Source organism: Sinocyclocheilus grahami, unplaced genomic scaffold, assembly GCF_001515645.1.
Source record: "Sinocyclocheilus grahami isolate Dianchi unplaced genomic scaffold, SAMN03320097.WGS_v1.1 scaffold233.1, whole genome shotgun sequence".
Lineage (NCBI taxonomy): Eukaryota > Metazoa > Chordata > Actinopteri > Cypriniformes > Cyprinidae > Sinocyclocheilus > Sinocyclocheilus grahami.
In genome coordinates, this window is record NW_015505412.1 from 945,422 (window position 1) to 959,486 (window position 14,065).

A 14,065-nucleotide genomic window follows, 5' to 3' on the forward strand; every position below is an offset into this window, starting at 1 on the left:
TTGAACTGTTCTGGAACAGTGTTGTAAATACAACTTAACCACTGATTATTAGATGTGTCCTCTTTTGGAAGGCCAAACAAAGTATTTTCACTTTCACAACGAAACACACAGCATCTCCACGACATGGCAGCGGCGGCAGCAACAATACTACAGCAAGAATCAAAGTTACACCTTCTTTCTTTGCGTGAACATCTGGGCGGTGTTATGCAAATCTTCCCACACAGTGACGTAGACATGTGGGGGCGTGTTTAAACAAGGCATTTTAGGATGGCGTGGACCAGTCTTAACTTTTAAAAAGAATATCTCTTTGGGTTTGAGACTTTAGTCTTTGCAACTTTAGGGATCTTATCTATTCACGAACAGCTTGTAACACTCCAAAGAGAAAGGAAAACTTGAAATCATCATATGACCCCTTTAAAAATCTTCATTTGTAGTCTACTGAAGAAACAAAGTCACCTACATCTTGGATGCCCTGGGGGTAAGCAGATAAACATAACATTTTCATTTTTGGGTGAACTACCCCTTTAAGACTTTAGACCTCACACAATGTTAAATTGCCATTAGCTTGTGTTGAAAACAGCCTAAACAGAGGAAAAGTAGCATGATCCAGTGGATCACAAAACTGTGTGTTGTGCAGTAGTTTGTTTACGGCTGTGCCACTGTAAATAGTCAAGTTCAAAGAACTGAGGGTGGAAGATGACACCACAATGATAAGTTCTGAAATTAAGATTTTTCACTTCACTTGATGATCATCTGCATTACAGAGGTTTATAAAACAGCCACGTCAAAATACGAGAAAAGAACTGCTGAAAATGCAAAAAGAAACTATGTGTTCCAGAGGAACCTGTGCGTACAAACATGCAGCCAATTAAAGTATTTGAGTGGCTTACCACAATTAAAGGAACAGTTTATCCAAAAAAGAAATTGCTGTCATTATTTACTCCTTCTAATGTAGTTCCAACCTGTATTCTAAACAAAAACAAACAAAGAAGCATGTTCGTAACCAAACAGTTTTGGAGACCCTTAACATCCACTGTATGGCCAAAAAACAATAACATTAAAAAATCTTATGGAAGTCCATATGGACCAGAAACTGTTTGATTACCCACATTCTTCAAAATAGGCCTATCTTCTTTTGTGTTCAACAGAAGAATGAAACAAATTTCATTTTTGAGTAAACTATTCCGACAATTTAATTGATATGCAATTATATATCGTATTTTTACATCAGTTCCATTCATGGCTCCTTCACAAGAATGTAGAAGTGTTCAAGAATAGAGACCAATATATTTAAGAATCTACCATTGAAAAGCTCTACTATACTGAATGACCTCTAACTGAATATTTGGGACCTCTTTGCATATGTCTATGGTGGTAACATGACCTTCTTCTTAAATCATATTTCCATCTGCATTGTAATACGTGTCCTAGAACTTGCTTCCTGTTCCCACATTGCAAAACACAATGGAACAGATTTTCCATTTTCTCCATTCTCAACAGCAGACTATTTTCCTATCACTATTATGCTCTCATCCCATTTCCATTTAACTCAAGGTTTCCATCCTATTTGGAAAACTGCACACACCAGAAACCTGTTGCCTGAGCTCAAAAATAACCTACTTGTGGTATAGACAACTTCTAGTCTTCGGACATAAGTGCTTTCTTTATTGTGTATTATGTCTCAAAATCTCCTTAACAAATGCTCATTTATCATGAGACAAACTGACAAAACCCGTCGTGCGTCACTGTGGTAAATCAATCTCTGAGTTGAACTATATAAAAAAAGCGCAGTAGAAACAACAGGTCATTGCTCCACATTATAATAACAATGTCTACAACTTGACTTAAGGCTGTCTGATGGCCAGGATTTGTTTAACAGCTCAACAAAGGTGACGTCAAGTGGAAAATTTCTTCAGCCAAGACAAACACACCTATTCACCACTGCAATGTCATTATCATCTTGTAGAAAAATGGCAAACAAATGAGCGCAATATGCTTTGTTATTTATTGCTTTGTTTATTCACTCAGCTACTTGACTTGTAAAGCACTTCAATATTTCAGAGCTAAACTCAAGGGACGTAGCGGGTACATAATATGTCTCCATTTCCTGAAAGCCCGGCTACTAATTCAGTACATCATAAACTGACGTTAAACGAATTATGGAGGAAGTATGTGACGCTACACTTTCAGGACAAAGAGTGTATTAAGCTAAATGATTTGTTTGATAAATGATATGGATAAAAACCGCACAACAAATCTGGATTGATTCAAACACTTTTACAATGACAATGTTATTTCCACAAGTTCCTGTTTTCCTTTTTTATGATGAGGAACATAGAAGCTGTCAGAGAAATTCAAGTCACACCACTGATGTCCAAATCTCCATAAATATTCCCAAAACTAAAAGGTTACTAGTTGTGACAGGTTATATAGGCTACCATCAAAAAAGCAATTTTTTCCCAAGTTACAGACATTCAGGTTCAACCATCTCACAAATGGCTAATCATATAATTTGATACTTGCATCATATCATTAGGAAAAATTGTATATCTTCTTGTGGCCCTCTAAATAAGATTACTGTGAAGATCATGCAGTATAAAAGTCCCATGTCACAAAGCAATTTATCTCTGGTTCCATGAGTTCACAGTCAACAGATCTCAGTCCAACAGAGCATCGTTTGGACAAAGTGGAAAGATAAATTTGCAGCATGAATGTGCAGCCAACAAATCCCCAACTGCATGACGCTATGCAAATATGATTTTTTTTTTTTTTTGCATTCGATAACACAATGTCAAATCAAGAAAACAAATGATGTGTTTAAAACTATTTTTGTGTACTTCATCACAGCATGGACATGTCCGCTATATGTTTGACAAGAAAGTTGTTTTAATATTTGCACTTATATCAGTCCTTACATGCATCTATACGCGGGTTATACATACATGTCAGGCCTAAATAAGATTCTCCAGAGGGATACAGGAGTGTGAATTCCATATTACTCACTCTTAAAGGGGTTTCAATGGCAAAAACATCCACATGAACTTTCCAGGCCACCAGTGAATCAGTCAGGTCGGTAAAATGCACGTCCACGGTGGCCTCACTGTCCTCATTATTCGACTGCTGCATAATGTAAATATGGGAACAGATAGGAAACTACTGTCCACGTCGTAAAATAAGTTGAATTCCTACAGAACTGGTGATAATCATATGGCGTGACAAGCTAAGCTATCTGTCCATTCTGTATCAAAATGTCACTGCCCTTTTACGACTCACGCTCACTTTGGGAACCGATTCATATGTCGGCATTGACGTGTTCCACTGGTCTTTTTTAACTTTAAAGTAGATTTTTGTCTTTTAAACTGAATGTTATACGAACAAGTAACCTCGGTTCAACCCTTCATTTGCGGAAAGCAGCAATCGACAACTTCCCGTTTCCTTTTTCGACATATTCAGTGATTCCAGCAGGGGGCGGTAAGACATCCCTGAAATTAACTGCAGTATTTAGAAACAAGTTGCATTAAAAATATGATTTACACCACTGAGCGGGAAATTTTGTTAACTAATTATTCTTCGACCGTTTACTTTATTTCTATAGATTACATAATATTGAACGGTTAATGCTACTTGGTTTGCGAACTTACTCTTAGCGGCGCGGAAAGACAACACGTCCTTTGAGTAAAATTAAAATATCAGGACGTTTTTCATCTTATTGAAGGCATTTGTACACTAAATCGTGTAATCTTTTAAATAAAGTAAATTCTATAATATGGACTAGTGTATGGAAGAACGTTTTTCTGCCATAAGGCCTAGTCGGACCACAGATAGCGATTCCATTTGTTGATACTGTAAATAGGAATTCATTACATATTAAATGTTGAGGTGTTTTATTTATTGAAATGTATTGAAAAGCAGATTTGTATTAAGTCTTAACACTACTCTTTGTTGGAATCGACTTAAAAAAACTGAACAAAACATCATAATTTGACATGCTAACCTTTGTGATGAAATGTCTTTGTAAAATATAGACTTTACATTTACTGTATCTGAAAAGAGATTATTAGAGTCATGTACTAAGTGGCCGATGATATGCTGTCCTTGATAATACAGGACTGATAACATGTTAATCACTGGTACATACTTTCTTTGACATAAAAAGAACAAACTGAAATGAGGTCAATTGTACTGGAAGGCTTAAATGAAATCAGATTAAATCAAACACAATGATATTTCTATAGATTTACTAAGTGACAAACCTTTTTCCAATATAACTGGTTATTAAAGAAAACACATTTTCAAAAGTCATGTAGATTGTTTCCTTTAATATTTGAAGTTGCATTATATACAAAGTGTGTGCCATTATATTTCACAATGTGATGGAAAGGATAAAAATGCTGTCAAAACTGAGGATGTTTCACATTTTACGCAAGGAATGTGGGTTTGTACCTTAGATGTAGAAGACCTTTTTTATACTATCCTTAAGGAGACTTCAACATGGCCAAACTCATTTCATAATGAGTTTTCTAATTAAAGAGATAGTTCAGAAATTAACATTGTCATCATTTGCTCACCCTCATGTTTATCCAAACCTTCAAAATCTTTTTTTGTGTTCTGCAGAAAGTAAGTCATACAGGTTTGGAACAACATGAGGGTGAGTAAATGACCATTTTCATTTTTGGGCGAACCGTCCCTTAAAATGAACAATAATGGCAAAATTAAAAACTATAATTCACAATGCTTTACATTTCCAGTTTGAAATCTGTTGTTAATATTAATTTAATAAAGTGTAAAGCAGTTCTGGACAGAAGTTGGTATCATTTCTTAAATGTGGACAATACAGTGCCAAATCTAAAGCTAATGTAGCATGGAACATCCCATCATGTTGAACATACTCTTTAACCATTAATCTTTAGTTAAATATTTTTTTAAGTGAATTAGTAGGAGCTGTGTGCCATCATATTTCTTTTTAGTTAAATTGGTAAAGGGGTCTCCACCATAGAACACAGTGGAGGGGAGAGGTAAAAAAAAAACTGACAAAATGCACACCTACACAATATACAGTACATGTGTCTAAACAATAATCTTATGCAAATCATATGCATTTTAATCACCCCTTATCTAGAATAGTGATGGGTGACGTTCTCACTCCTGAAAATACAGCATCCCACCCTGCAGCTATGCTGGGTCAAATATTTCAGTCACAAAGATAAAACAGCATTGTATACCACACAACCGCATCATGGTCTGTCATTTACAAGGATGCACTATATGATCGACTAAAAAATGAGAAAAAAAAACTTAATTTCATCAACGAGTATCTGTGACATTTTTTAGATAAAGACAGACCACAATGTCAGTTACCGGCAAGCAGCACAGCAAGGTTTAACCAATGTAACTAAAAGAAAGTCTGTGGTCAGAACCCTTACAATGCACATCAATGCAAACAACATCTGTTAAGTATAGCAGTCAAGTACAGCCACAACTCTGAACCTCAACATTTAATTTGCTTTAAAAGTTCACAAAAGTGTTAAGGAAAAAACACAATTCTCTTCACCAATGTATTTAAACAAGTGATTAACACTTCATGAATTTTAAAAGACGGGGGGAAAAAATACTCCTAAAATAATCATGTCTCTGTATGTTAAAGGATTAGTTCACCCAAAAATTTAAATTCTGTCAATACTCACTCACCCTCATGCCGTTTCAAACCCGTAAGACCTTCGTTCATCTTCGGAACACAAATTAAGATATTTTTGATGGAATCTTGAGAGCTGTCTGACCCTGCATAGACAGCAACGCAACTGAAATGTTCCCAAGTCCAGAAACGTAGCAAGGACATCGGTAAAACAATCCATTTGACATCAGTGGTTCAACCGCAATTATACGAAGCTATGAGAAAACTTTTTGTGCAAAAGAAAAAAAAAACAAAACACTTTATTCAACAATTAGTCTCATCTGCATCACCCTGTAGCGCCATTTTGGAGAATATCAGCTGGACGTAAACAACGCATGCTGTTCTGTGTCAGCTGCATCACGCCGGATCCTGTTTCCTATGTTGTTGAGATTTGATCTGAACGAAAACAGCATATCCGTGTGACGCAGCTGCCACAGAACAGCATACGTTGTTTACGTCAAGCGGATACTCTCCAGAATGGCGCTACAGGGTGATGCGTAGGAGATTAATGGTTGAATAAAGACGTAATTTTTTTGCGCACAAAGTATTCTCGTAGCTTTGTATAATTGAGGTTGAACCACTGATGTCACATGGATTATTTTACCTATCTCCTTGCTACGTTTCTGGACTTGGGAACATTTCAGTTGCGTTGCTGTCTATGCTGGGTCAGACAGCTCTCAAGATTCCATCAAAAATATCTTAATTTGCATTCAGAAGATGAACTAAGGTCTTGCGGGTTTGAAACGACATGAGGGTGAGTAATTAATGACAATTTTAATTTTTGGGTGAACTAACTCTTTAACAGAAAGCTCTGAAAGTGTGTACCAACAGACCTGACCTGTGATCTAAACTGCACCCCAAAATCTGTTTCTTCTTTTAGGTACACCTATAACTGAGCTAAATCTACCAGAGGTCCTTCTTCATGGTATCAAGAAGCACCATATGTAGTAAAGGTAAAAACAAGCCTGAAAGCGAAATGTTTCACTGTCAGTCTGGGCAGATAGTATGTCTGTTTTACACTTTACCTCCTTAGTTCCACTTTTAGACATACTGAATGGTTTACTCTGGTAGTTTTTAGTCTATGGTAAAAAAAAAAAAAAAAGATTCCTGTAGCTTGCAGCTGTTCCAACAACTGCCAATTTAAAGATAACTGAAATCAATGTAGCTTCAGATGCTCAAATGTCCTTCTGTGAGCAAACAAAAGCTTAATTTACACGACGGAGATCATTCTTTATCACAAATGCGAGCCACAGGTGTCCATCATCAGGACTATATATGAGATGCAGCAGAATGACAGTGGGTTACTGCAAAATAGTTAAAAACAAACAAGAGGTAAATACAGGCAACCAAGACAGAAAATGTTTAAATTAGTTCAAAATGACAGAACATGATTAAATTTAGGAGGCCAATTAATAAAACGGTTAGGGCTGCATGATTAATCTAAATTAAATCACAATCACGATTAGGCAAATGCTGCGATTGTCATGCGCAGTGTTGGGGGTAATATATTACAAGTAATGCAAGTTACGTAATCAGATGACTTTTTTCAAGTAACTAGTAAAGTAACTCATTACTTTTTAATTTACAAGAGAATATCCAAGTTACTTTTTCAAATAAGTAACGCAAGTTACTTTTTTTTTCAATTTATTGATTGACAGCTCTCCTGTCCACATGCTGAGAGAAATCAGATGTTACTGTAGTTCAAAATAAAATAATAATAATAATAATATGTATTAATTCATCACTCACACACAAAAAAACTGATTCAGTATTCCTCAAAATGAATAAAAATAATGCAACTCAGAATATGACGCAAACCTGCAATAATTAAATATTAAACAACACAAATATCCTTTATGTATTTAATCCCATTCTATTAACCAATGTCTTTGCTTCTGACCTTCGATGATCCAGTTCAACCGTACTAATAAGCAAAAATTACTCTAGACAAACATTTGTGGGTTTTTTTATTGCTGAAGTGTGTTGAAATTTCTTCTTCTGCATTCTACTGTACGGACGTAAATTTTGTTTCCCTTCAGCCTGAGGCTTATTCATTTCACTTTTTGTGTGAAAAGGCTTTTATATTTGCCAAAAACAGAACTTTTTTTATTTTAAAAACAAATAAGCAAGCCCTGTCCAGATTTAAAAAGTAACGCAAAAGTAACGTAACGCATTACTTTCCATAAAAAGTAACCAAGTAACGTAATTAGTAACTTTTTTATGGAGTAACGCAATATTGTAATGCATTACTTTTAAAAGTAACTTTCCCCAACACTGGTCATGCGTATCTTTCAGTGAAGCACGGTTCTGTGATCAGTTGTAAATCTCCTTCTGAAGGCCAGAGGGCACTCTCTCGCAGAAGCTCCAAATATGCCCCGCAGAAGAAAGGTAATGTATGTCGTTCCAGGAAACAGAAGATTGAACTGTTTTAATTTATTCAACATGACATATAAATACACAATGGTTTATCTGAGTTCTTTTTTAATTATAATTAAGTGTATTTATAATGCAATGCTAAGAGAGTTTGAAATAAAAACATGCTATTAAATGTGGTACTTTGTTGGAAAAGAGGTTCATAAATGCTTCTCATGTTTGGAAAGATGTTTGACGCATGTTGCTTTTTCAAATGCATGTTATAAACGACTCAAACTCGCCGGGTAAAGGTTCGATGGAATACAGAAGCGGGTTCAGATGGAGCAGCATTTAGCTACACAAACTGCTTTCATAATCGCAGAATGATTTAATCAATTTCATAATCGCGATTAAATTGGTCTGCGATTATGAAAGTGGCTTTGCGTAGCTTGTCAGTGAACTTTGGCTTCATTGTTAGTTTCCGGCCGCAGCGGTATCCCTTCTAGCTACAACCCTGGAACGACTTGCATTACCATACCTTCGGATGGAGATTTACTACTGATCACAAAACCGTGCTTCACTGAAAGATACGCATGACAATCACATTCGATTAATCGTGCAGCCCATTGAAATTGTGGCAAAAACAATATTTCACCATTCACTCTGTTTTAACACTCACACATTCTTAGTTTAAAATAAAGATGTTTTGCTGCTCTAAATTTAAGCTTAAATACTCACCCGTGTCTCATCATCATCATCTGAAACATGTGGCCGTGCAATACTCATCTCCTCCTTACTCTCTGCAATCTGTTTACATTTCTAAAAAAAAGATGATTTGAAAAAAATTAGCACTAATAATATAAGGATTGGTTTTATACAGATATATCAGGCCTTGGTAAGGTTTTTTTCTGTTTTAAAAATAAGTCTATTACGCTCGCCAAGGCTGCACTTATTTGATCAAAAGTACAGTAAAACAATATTGCGAAACATTTATTAATAATAGTTTTCTTTAATACATTTTGGAATACAATTGATTCCTGCAATGGTAAATCTGATTTTTATTTACCAAAAAAAAAAAATAATAATAATATAATAATACATATACATATACATATATATATATATATATATATATATCTTACTAACTAAACCCAGTATATATACTCTATGATACACTAAACAACTGGGATAGCAGTTCACAAACAAATCTTACCTCTGTAAACTCCTTGATGCTAATGCTGTTAGCTTGTTGAGCCACTTTCCTCTTCACCTCCTCAATACTGGCCAGATTAGGTGTGGGTGCTGAAGGGGGCTTGTTGGTAATGGTAGGAAGTGGGGGCATTGGAGGCATAGAGGCCAGGGCACCCATGTTTGAGAGAGCAGCAGTCATTGTCGCCGCAGTCATACTTGCCATGGCAGCGTTCATTGTCATGTTTGGCATTGCAGGCATACCTGGTATACCCATGGGCAGATTCATAGGTAAATTGGGCACAGGCAATGGCAGAGGCAAAGACAAGGGGGCTGGAACTGGGGTTGGCAGAGGTAACTGTAGAATTGCCTTCGGCTTGAGACTTTCAGGTATGGGCATTCCAGCTTTAGCACACATTGCAGCAGCATTAGCCTTCGCAATCTCCAACAGTTGATCTTTATCTGTTTGAAGAAGCAATTAAGGTAAATTATGTAGACAGATATTTCATGCTATTATTTAAGTCAACTTTAATATTATTTATGCTAACAATAAAGGGGATCCAAGCAAAGCGTATATTTACCTAGGTCAGTTAGACGTGGTGGCGTCTTGCTAGAACTGCGTCTTGAGGTGGACCTCCTCTTACGGAGAATCAAAATTGGTGAGTGGCTTGGTTCACGTTTCCATCGATCTCGTCTATCAAAAGATCGCCCACGAAATGCTGGTCTCCTCCGATGTGAAACAGAGCGTGATCTTCTGGATCGTGACTGACGAGCTCTTGACCGTGAACGAGATCTTCTCTTTCTAGCAGGGGAACGTGACTTGGACCTCCTTTTTCGAGCTGGCGATCTTGACTTTGACCGTTTCCGCTTCGGGGATTTAGATTTTGAGCGCTTTGCTCTTGTGTGAGATTTCGATCTAGATTTTGCCCTTCGATTGGTTGATCTTGATCTTCTTTTCCGAACAGGTGACCGAGATTTCGTCCTCCTTTTACGACTATGTGAGGGAGACCTGGACTTGCGTTTTCTAACGGGAGACCTTGACCTCCTCTTGCTACTGACAGATTTCGACTTGGATCGCCTTTTCTGTGTGGACGAAACTGATCTGGAGCGCTTTCTTTGAACAGGTGACGTTTTGTTGGAGGACTTTGATTCTTTTACTTTACTTGGTGTAGGTGATCGTGAGCCCCCTGATCGATCATCTTCATCTGATCTTGCAGCGCCATGTAGAGGAACTGGCTCTGAGGACAAAGATCTGGATCGGTTTGGGCTTCCTTCACATTCAGAGGGATTTTCAGACTCTTCCTTGATTTTTTTACTTTGTGTGTCACATTCTGGTGATGTTATGTCTTCATTTGATGGATTTTGCACAGATGTACATTCAGTAGACACTGGTTTCCATTGACTTGACTCTGCTGTCCCTTTAACTTCTAAATTTTCCTCCACAACATCCAAAATTTGCTGTTTAGTCTCTAAGGTTTCTTTTGAACTCTTATCCTTTAAGGAATTTTCCTCTTTAGTCGGAGATTTAGAGTGTGCTTTCTTGGTAGGGGGTATACTTTTATCTGATGACTGTCGCTCCCTGGAAATAGATCTTGATGTGCGTCTCTGAGAAACTGACCGTGACCGTTTACTTTTTTGTTTTTTAATTCTTCTTAATTTTGGGGATTCAGACTTTGAATTATGTGAAGATGTTCGTGACTTCGATCTTTTACGTCGTTGAGGAGATACTGACTCTGACTTTGTGCTATGAGGGCTCCTAGATTTTGACCTCCTTTGATGGGCTGCAGGAGAACGTGACTCAGAGGGCCTGGAGCGTTGAGGGGACCGAGACTTACTTTGACGTCTTGGGCTTCCTGAACCTGATCTTCTACGAGCGGATCTTGATCTAGATCTTCTGTTTCTTCTTGATCTAGATCGCCTAAGAATCACAACAGATCTTGAGCGTGTTCGCCTTGCTCTTTTGACAGATCTAGACCTGGACCGCCTTGCCCGAGAAACAGGCGTCCTCTTTCGAGAGCGGGACCTTGAGTGTCTTCCTCTCCGTACAGATCTGGACCGTGATCTTGAGCGCCGATTCTTCCGCCGAGAAACAGATTGTTTTGATCTTGAGTGTGAACGTCTTGGTCTTCTAGTTGACCTAGATCTTGAGCGATGACCACGTCGTGGAGACCTAGTCCTCGATCTTTTGGTCCTTGTGCGGGACCTTGAGTCGGAGCGATATGCTCTTCTTCCAGAGAGCGACCTTGACCTGCGTCCAGTTTTCTTTGTTACTTTAGACGGTGACCGTTTTGATGGAGACCTGGAACTTCTTTTTATTCGATCCTTCCCACCAGAGGCAGACACAGACCTGTCCCTTGAAGATGATCTGTCATTATGACTTCCTGATTTACCAGATGACTGCTTTGGAGTTCTAGAGCGACTGTGTTTAGATTTTTTCCCTTTAGTGTCTGAAAGCGATCGTGACCTTGACCTGGAGAGGGACTGTTTTTTCTTTTCTTTCTGATTCCCATTTGCTTCCTTTGAGATGTCCTTCTGCACAGCTTGCTCTTTGTGCACATTCTCTTGCTTAGGAATAATATCAGGAAGTTCTTGCACTTTACCAAAACTTTCATGTTCACCAACAGCTTCCACTTTTATGTCCCTCTCTGCAATTAGAGCATGTGCAGTCTCAGGAGACATCTTTCTCATTCCTTCTAATTTTAAACTTACTACTTCAGTGTGATCAGAAGTCATTTCTTTTTTATCTTCCAATTGGGGTGTGCTATCTTTAAATTTGTCTTTTGGAAATTTAGCTGCAGTGATAGGTGACTTCCTGTCCAACTTTAAAGATGCCACCTGCAATTTTTGTGATTGTTTGGAGTCTGGTTCTGATTCTGATCCTGACGCTGAGGTACTTGCCGATCTTGAGCGAGATGAGGACTTTTTTAGGACCTCCTGCTTTTCCTCCTCTTTTCGTCTTCTTTTTTTCTTCTTTTTCCCAACACGATGTTTCTGCTTTTTAACCTTGGCATCAGCTTCCACATCACTAAGGTCTGTAAAGACACATATAATGTGCTTTTACTTTACAAATTTTATATTTCAAATTAAAACTCACAGTAAATCGGTTTCAAATTGTGCATAAATATAATTTGCCAGATCGTCTGTTAATCGAGAAAACAGACATACCTTCTGTGCAATTTTTTGTGGCATTCGCATGATCATCAGCCTCAGGGTTAGATGAGCCATCTTTTTTCACACTGTAAAAAAGGAAAATATTTGCTTTTAATTTAAAAGAATCTAAAAGCAAAGGAAAAAAATACATTCAGCGTTGCCAAGCAACTAAACCTCTCACCTCGTTCTTGTTTGGGAATCACCATCTGACTCTACTCCAGATTCAGAGCTACTCTCCTTTTCACCCTTGCGCTTCTTACGTTTCTTCTTACTTTTGTGTTTCTTATGTTTCTTGTTTTTCTTTTTTGGGGTCTCACTCCCATCCTTTACAGTAATGGCTTCAAACGGAACAGCAGTATCAGATGGCTCATCATCTGTAGAGGTAACATACAATGTTTACAAACATATTTATGTGAACATAATAACTACAGCATGACAGAAGTGTTCTCTAACAGTTATAAGAAAGTTATATTAAAAAGCTATATGATTAAAATGCAGACTCAGCTATACCTTAAAAATGGACACAGAGAACTTAAAGGGTTAGTTCACCCAAAAATGAAAATTAGGCTGTGTTTTACTCACCCCAGTGTAGGGCTGTGCGATTTGGGGGAAAATATCAAATTGCGATTTTTTTTTACAGATATTGCGATTTTAAATTTGCAAAGTCAAGCTTCAGCTCAATATTGCCAATAATGTGCAGCACAGTATGGGTATCATTAACCTGCTGTATGCGCTGTGACGCAGCTCTTGCAGATTACCTTTTTTGTTCGTTGTCTGTCATTTCGAACAAAGGACTCCTGGTGCGAATCGATGCGTTTTTGTAAGAAAAATATCCGTATTCATATGCCTGATAAAGCAGCGTTTGTAAGCTCAGCGCTGCTGTGTGTACAACCGTTACTGGGGAAACCGCTGTTTCTCCCGCTTTAAAAGCACCTCCTGCTGGCAGAGAATGAATTTGCATTTTCAGTAAGTCCGTCTGATTTACACAGCAAGCATATTTTGCTTGTTAACAAAAATAATCTAGAGGGACTACTTAGCTCCGATGAGGTTTTGTTCCATCCTCCACGCTGTGATAACTCACAAAACTATTTTTAGCCATGCAGCGTGGAGAGCCGTTTCAGAAACGTGCCGCGGCTGGCCGGTATAAACACAAGCAGAGCGGCCGCAATCAGCTCCGGTTCCCGTTGAGTCGTAACGCGCCGCAGACGTGTGCAGTGAGGCGCCGATCAGCTCTAACATCACTGAATCTGCTGTCCATCCATTCATCATATCATCAAGCAAAACATACATGACAAATAGAGAATTTTTCATTGTTTCTTGAAACATCATATCATTTCCACACCGGCGATGACATGACTGTGGCGCCAAATCATTTATGTCCCCACGCATCATGTACATCCTCATGCGTTGATGTCATCAAATTGCGATCGGTTCGTGAGATCGGCCAAGTTAGTGAGTACCGATCGAGTCATAAAATGTGATCGGAGCATCCCTATTAGTGTTGTCACGGTACCAAAATTTCAGTATTCGGTACCAATACCAGTGACAATCCACGGTTCTCGGTACCAATTTCGGTACCAAAGCAAAACACAAAAACATGCTAATTAAAAATTGACTACTTTCATTTAATCCAAAATGTGTACATATTTAATTTTAAAGGGCTTTTGAAAACCTAGAGCTACTCAGCCAAGAATAACAACTAAG

General features: G+C 37.9%; 2 protein-coding genes across 3 annotated transcripts in view; both read right to left on the minus strand.

The window, feature by feature from the left end:
• The window catches only part of LOC107597484 (calcipressin-1-like), a 14,484-nt gene extending 11,062 nt beyond the window's left edge, over positions 1–3,422 (minus strand). Inside the window, exon 1 of the mRNA XM_016288556.1 lies at positions 3,004–3,422. Coding sequence (XP_016144042.1) covers positions 3,004–3,126 — 123 coding nt within the window. The 5' untranslated portion in view covers positions 3,127–3,422. The remainder of the gene's footprint in view (positions 1–3,003) is intronic.
• Positions 3,423–6,408: 2,986 nt separating this feature from the next.
• Positions 6,409–14,065, minus strand: part of LOC107597485 (serine/arginine repetitive matrix protein 2-like) — a 16,942-nt gene continuing 9,285 nt past the window's right edge. For both annotated transcript variants that reach the window (XM_016288560.1, XM_016288559.1), the window contains exons 3-8: positions 12,543–12,735; positions 12,377–12,447; positions 9,793–12,243; positions 9,237–9,673; positions 8,762–8,842; positions 6,409–6,975 (exon numbers count right to left, since the gene is read on the minus strand). In XM_016288560.1, coding sequence (XP_016144046.1) covers positions 6,973–6,975; positions 8,762–8,842; positions 9,237–9,673; positions 9,793–12,243; positions 12,377–12,447; positions 12,543–12,735 — 3,236 coding nt within the window. In that variant the 3' untranslated portion in view covers positions 6,409–6,972. The remainder of the gene's footprint in view (positions 6,976–8,761; positions 8,843–9,236; positions 9,674–9,792; positions 12,244–12,376; positions 12,448–12,542; positions 12,736–14,065) is intronic.